This window comes from Pteropus alecto, unplaced genomic scaffold (assembly GCF_000325575.1).
Source record: "Pteropus alecto unplaced genomic scaffold, ASM32557v1 scaffold314, whole genome shotgun sequence".
Lineage (NCBI taxonomy): Eukaryota > Metazoa > Chordata > Mammalia > Chiroptera > Pteropodidae > Pteropus > Pteropus alecto.
Genome location: NW_006435849.1, coordinates 871257 through 877885, shown reverse-complemented (window position 1 = coordinate 877885; position 6629 = coordinate 871257). Strand labels below are relative to the sequence as shown.

The 6629-nt window shown below is 54.8% G+C and overlaps 1 protein-coding gene across 1 annotated transcript in view; it reads left to right on the top strand.

Moving 5' to 3' along the window:
• The window catches only part of SIPA1L3 (signal induced proliferation associated 1 like 3), a 243780-nt gene that overhangs the window by 147701 nt on the left and 89450 nt on the right, over window positions 1–6629 (top strand). The window contains 1 exon segment of the mRNA XM_025046658.1: window positions 3812–5626. Coding sequence (XP_024902426.1) covers window positions 4120–5626 — 1507 coding nt within the window. The 5' untranslated portion in view covers window positions 3812–4119.

Sequence of the window (6629 nt, the reverse complement as noted above, 5' to 3'; positions counted from 1 at the left end):
TATATATACACACATACATATAACTAACATGTCCAGTAGTAGGAATAGAGCCAACTACATGCCACAGGAAAAGCCAGGTCCACATCTCCCGCCACGACAGGACACTCTCCAGCCTCCCATGCTCTTACGAACCTCGCACAGATCCAGCAGGGCACACTGGACCTGCCGGCTGAGCCCTGGTCCCAGGTCCAGCCCCAGCTGTGCCTCTGTGATTTAGGGGAGAGGGCTGGAGCTGCCAGAGAGACATGAAGGAGCAGCATTCGTAGCGGTGACTGCGGGTTAGGTGGTATAGCCCCATTTACGGATTAAAAGTCGGTCTCAGTTTCAGTAACCAGGCCAGCTGGCTCATAACGGGAGTTCCCCATCAAGAAGAGCAGAGTCCTTTCAGGAAGCGGGAGCTGGAAAGGAACTAGGGTGCACCAGTCCCTGAATCCCAGAGAGGCCGTGGGTATCACTCAGCCTCTGAGCCTCACAGGGAGACTCAGCTGCACCTGCTCAGAAAAGGGATGTGTGCAAAGAGACTGGGGCCTCGGGAACATCTGCGCGTTTTCATAGGAGGGAGCAAAAACGGATCGGGGGTTTCCACTGGCCTGAAAACAAAATGCCATGAGCAAAGCCCATCTGTCAGGGGGACCTTGTGTAAGCAAGTCAGAGTCACATCTGGGCCACTGATTTCCCCAGCTATCCCGAATGTGGCCTCAAAGAACATCCTCCCCACTCTCCTAGGCTGACCCACACATAAGCTGTGCTGCCAAGCACAGGCAGTGCCCTCAGCTGGCGCAGACACCCTAGGCTGCCCTGGGCTCCAGCGCCTAGTGGAGCGTGGGGCTGACCTCAGGCACTCGTCTCTGGCAGATGTCGCGAACCAGCAGCCCCTGCCCAGACCCAGCCCACACGCTTATTTTGTTGACTCTCACTGTGGCTTTTGTTGATAATGCTCTTAAGAAGTATTTACTTATTGACTAGAAATATGTGCAAATAATTGGCAAGAGGTAGCCAGTGATGTACATGAACAGTAAGCCTCCTTCCCGGACCTTCTTTCAAAACACATATCCTGGGGATACACAGTAGGTCACGTTCTCATGGGGTGGAGGGGGGCAGGAATAAGAGAAATAAGTGGGTGTGTACTAAGTACTAAGGAGAAAAATGAAGCAGGAGAAGGAGCTAGTGGGGGCAAAGACACCCAGTTCCCCTCCCCCCAATCACGACTAGTGATTTCTTAAAAATCATTCTAGAAATCTTCTCTGTATGTTGTGTTATTGTTGCTGATAGATTTGTTTTCCAAATTGGGATATATTGCCTACGATTCTAGATTTCTGGTTTCTCTTGACAAATCCAAAGATCAGGCAGCCACGTCCTACAAGGCTCGGTCGCTAGTGGCAAGGCTCACCTGCCTCTTTAAGGATGCCTCTGCTGTCCAGGTCACAGCAGCTTCACCTGGCCTTGCTCTGTCCCCTGAACCAGCCCAACCCTGGGGGTTTTCCGCTTTCCTCCCCCCTTCTCTGCCCCATCTCCTGGATGCTTTTCTGCAGTGCCTTCGAGAATGCCCCCAAGGGTGCCTTCTTCCTCTCCATCCCCGTCACTGCCCTCACTCTCTGGTTCTCACTTCCTCAGAAGATACAGGCTCACCCCGCTGTCCTGTTCCATATCTGCTTCACGCCCCACCCCCTCCACCCCACGGTCTTCCTCTGCCAGCTCGCTCCACACCTCTGAGCATAAATTAGGAAATGCCCCTTACGCACACGTGCACACGCGCACACGGGAGGCCTCCCACTGCCTCACTTGGAAAGCACCAGCAGTCATTGGCCAGAGTGGCCATGTCCAGCTCCATATTCCAGGGGAAAGAAAAGTTATTGGTCACCTTGAGCCAGATGCCCAGCCCAACGCAGCACTCTGCTGCCCCGAGCAGAATCAGTTCTGTTGGCAGGAGGACGGGACACAGCTGCCGGGACAACCAACAGGTTTTCCCACGTCCGTGACCCACTTCCCCCCTCCTTCCCCAGCAGAGGGTTTTATCTTTCAGAAGTTCAAGGTAGAAGCAGAGGGAGATAATGCTGCAGAATGCTTTGGGTTGCCGTGCAGAAGCAGGAGCTCCCTCCCCACAGGTCAGGATGTACTTACACGTCAAGTTGGAGGCTGTCCGTTCGCTCATTTGTACAACAAACAATGACCTACACAGATGCCCCTGCCATTCTGGAACCGATAATTTAGTGGTAAAGACAGTAGATAGATAATGAATGATTTCAGTTGGTGAAAAAAGAAAGCAGAGGGGGTGACAGAGAAGGGCTTCGAGGAGACTGGGCTTCTCCATCTACACAGGCTGGTTTGAGAAGGCTTCATAGACACCAGGAGAGGGAACCAGCCCGGTGAAGGAGCAAGGGAGGACACCCAGATATCCTGATGGGGTTTGCTCTGTCAGAAGAACAGAAAGGAAGGTGATTGATGGGATCTTGTCAGGGGTTGGGAGAGATGTCAGGGAAACTGGCAGGGGGCCGATCCTGTGGGGTTTGGGGACCAGCAGAAGGAATTTGGATTTTGTTCTAAAGAAGGAGTCACTGGGAAGATCTCAGCAGTGATGGGAGCTGATTTACCAGTTCATAGTATCAATCCTGTGGGTTTCTGGAGACATTCCCTCCCCCAAATCCGCCAGCACTCATGGTGACTCATCTGTCATTTCCACTTCCTTTCTGGTGGGGAGGCTGGTCCAGTGGACTGCAGAACAGGCTGACAGCAGTCCAGCCTCTACACACAGCCACCAACAGACAGGACTCACAGGGGCCAGAGGAATGTGTTCAGTGACACTGAGGAGGGGTCAGCCAGGTCCTCACAGTGGGAAACTACGTGGGACAAGAGATGCTACGAATAAATGGCATCAAAATAAGGCAGGGCAGCGGGGTGCATTATAGAGCAGACGAGACTTAAGAAATGTAGCTGCCAAAGCAAAGTTTGGATCTTGATGGGAACAAAACAACTCTCAAAGACACCTTTGAGGCGATGGAAAAAATACAATGCAGACAGGGTGTTCCATGGTTATTCAATCACTTTTGTTAATCTAGATGGGTGTGATAAAGTTATCTTGGTTATTTTTTTAAAGGCCTCGTCTGCTAGAAATAGAAGCTGAAGTACGTATAGGTGAAATGGCCTATTGTCTGGAATTTATTCTAGAATATTCTGTCCAAAAGAAAGTGTGGGAGTGAGTGGATGGATAAAACAGAAATGGCAAATAGAGTAGTTCCCCTTATCCGTGGTTTCAGTTACTTGCCATCAACCATGGTTAGTCTGAAAATATTAAATGGAAAATTCCAGAAATAAACTATTCATAAGTGTAAATTACGTGCCGTTCTGAGTACCTCACTTCATCCCGTCACATAGTGTTGTATCATCTGATGTCATGACCAGAAGAAGGATGAGTACAGTACAGTAAGATATTTTGAGACCATATTCGTATAACTTTCATTACAATATATTGTTATGATTATTCTATTTTCTTATTAGTTATTATTGGTAATCTCTTACTCTGCCTAATTGATGTTAAACTTTTTTGTAAGTGTGTACGTATAGGAAAAAGCACCGTATACTTGGGGTTCCCCGGGGGATCTTGCAGCATATCCCCCATGGATAGGGGGAGACTGCTGTTGTAAATGGCTGTTGAAGCTGGTGGGGGCTCTTCATGCTCTTCTCTCCACTTTGGGGTATGTTTGGAAATTTCCATAATACAGAAGCTTTTTAAGTGAGTAAAGCTGTCGGGAAAAAAAGCCACTCTGGGATGCAGTATTATCACTTCTCACCTTTGCCTTTTCTCCCTTTTCAGCATGGCAGGGAAGACACCCCTGCAGCCAGCTGGCCCTCACCCCCATCTGCTGCTCGATCTGCCCTGCTGAGCCACTCAGACTGAAGCCCCTGGGACAGCACCTGCCTCCCGAGATTGTCCTGGCTCGGTTGTCCACAGCGATGGTGGAGAACTGGACTCCACAGACTCACAACCTTCCCGTCAGACTTCAAGGGCCAGCATCCTTCATCCTGGGACTGGCAGCCCTGAACAATGGCTGAGGGCCAGGGGACCCCATAAAGTTTCTGCACAGCTTACGGGGGCCAGTAGCACTCCAGTGCCTGGGGACTATGACCACCTATCGGCCCATCCCCAGTGATGGTGTGGACCTGGCAGCCAGCTGTGGGGCCAGGGCGGCCGATGTCCTCCCTGGGCCGCATACGGGGGACTATGCTCCCATGGGATTCTGGGTCCAGAACGGAGGCATGCCCCAGCCCGTTGGTGAGAGCCCTGCCACCGCCACTACCCGCCCCAGTCCCAGCACCCCCGCAGTGCCCAAGATGGGCGTGCGCGCAAGGGTGGCCGACTGGCCGCCCAAGAGGGAGGCCCTGAGGGAGCAGAGCAACCCAAGCCCATCACAGGACACAGATGGCACGAAGGCCACAAAGACTGCCCATTCCATGAGGAGCGTACAGAACGGACAGCCCCCCGCCAGCACCCCAGCTTCCTCAGGGTCCAGAGCCTTTCACCGACTCTCCAGGAGAAGGTCCAAGGATGTGGAGTTCCAGGACGGGTGGCCCCGGTCCCCCGGCAGGGCCTTCCTCCCCCTGCGGCACCGCAGCAGCAGCGAGATCACCCTCAGCGAGTGTGACGTGGAGGACGTGGGGGAGCCCCGGGCGGCGCGGCTCACGGGGGCACTGCCCCTCTTCCGCGAGTACGGGAGCACGTCCTCCATCGACGTGCAGGGTGTGCCTGAGCAGAGCTTCTTCGACATCCTCAACGGGCTCCGCAGCGAGCAGCCTGAGGCCCGCGGTTCCCAGAGCCTCAGCCAACTCCTCCAGGACGATCATGGCCCGAACCTCACGGTGGGCAACAATGGGGCCAAGGGCGACCCCCATAACGGGCAGCCCACCAGGGACAGCATACTCCCACTGCAGCCGGGGAAGGAGAAGGAGCGGGCCCGCAAGAAGCCTGTGCGGGGCCCGGGCAGTGGGGACGCAGTGGACTCGTCCATCTTCCGGAAGCTGAGGAGCAATAAACCCGAGGGTGACATGGGCCGGTCCCCGGGGGAGGCAGAGGAGGGGCGGGGCCCACCGGAGGCCAGCAGGCCGTGGGTCTGCCAGAAGAGCTTCGCTCACTTTGACGTGCAGAGCATGCTGTTCGACCTCCACGAGGCGGCCGCCAACAGGGTGTCCATGGCCCAGCGGCGGAACACCACCACGGGGGCCTCGGCCGCCTCGGCCATGGCGTCCCTCACGGCGTCGCGGGCACATGGCCTCGGGGGCCTGGACCCAGCCTTCACCAGCACAGAGGACCTGAACTGCAAGGAGAACCTGGAGCAGGACCTGGGCGATGACAACAGCAACGACCTGCTGCTCAGCTGCCCACACTTCCGCAACGAGATCGGCGGGGAATGCGAGCGCAACGTGAGCTTCTCCCGGGCCTCAGCGGGCTCCCCAGGGGGCACCGAGGGCCGCCTGGCCGAGCCCACCCTCAGCGCCTACCGCACCAACGCCAGCATCTCAGTGCTGGAGGTGCCCAAGGAGCAGCAGAGGACGCAGAGTCGGCCCCGGCACTACAGCATCGAGCACGTGGACCTGGGCGCCCGCTACTACCAGGACTACTTCGTGGGCAAAGGTGACCGGGGCGGTGGGACGCTCCCTGCGCATCCAGTCAGTGTGTGCGGGGACCGGCCAGGGTGGAGGTGGGGGCGCGAAGACGCAGTGAGCGAGCCTCAAGACACGTGGCTGGCACTCCAGAGCCTTGAGCTACGTGAGACAATAGATACGTATTTATTTAGCAAGTATGTGCTTGGTTCACCTATGTGCCAGGCACTTTCTAGAGCCTGGGCATACAGTATTGGCCAGCTTAACACAAAAACCGTGTCTTCCTAGCACTTGATGTCTTAGGGGTGTAAGGCAAACCATAAAACTAGATAAATACATAAAATATATCATACATAAACACCAGAAGGAGATAAGTACTGTGAAGAAAAGTAAAGCAGGGAAGAGAGAAATAGTGTCAGGGTAGGAGTTTGCAATTTTCAATAGGTAATGATCAGGGAGGGGCTCCTAGGTAGGTGCCATTGAGTCCTGAGCCGAAGGAGGTCGGAGATTGGGGACCGGGTTCCTGGCATTGGGAACAGCAAGTAGAGTAGTTCTGGAACTCTGAAAAAATAGGGAAGAGGCCATTGTTGCTGGAACGGTTGACGGGGAGAGTGGAAGGAGCCAAGGCAGAGAGGGGACGGGGCAGATCATGTGGGACTCTGTGGGCCGTGGCAAGGACTCTCACTTTCACCCTGAGTGAGATGGAGCTGCGGGAGGGTTCTGAGCAGGAGAGGGCCCTGATCTGCCTCGGCCGTTCATAGCCCCGCTCTCCAGCAGTCCAGGCAGGACATGCTGATGGATCCATCTGAAGTAGGGGTGGGGAAGAAGCAGGCAGGTTCTGGATCCCCTTTGAAGGTGGAGTTGTCAGTGTTTGAAAGGTGTTAACATCGGGAAGAGATGGGCTTCATACATCATTAGGTTCATTGGTGCTTGCGAGGCCGTCCCACGAGGCAGCATGGCATAGTGCAGAGACCACAAACTCAGGCAGCACACGCATAGAAGTGAAGCACGCCAAGCAGGGACTAGCAAAGAGC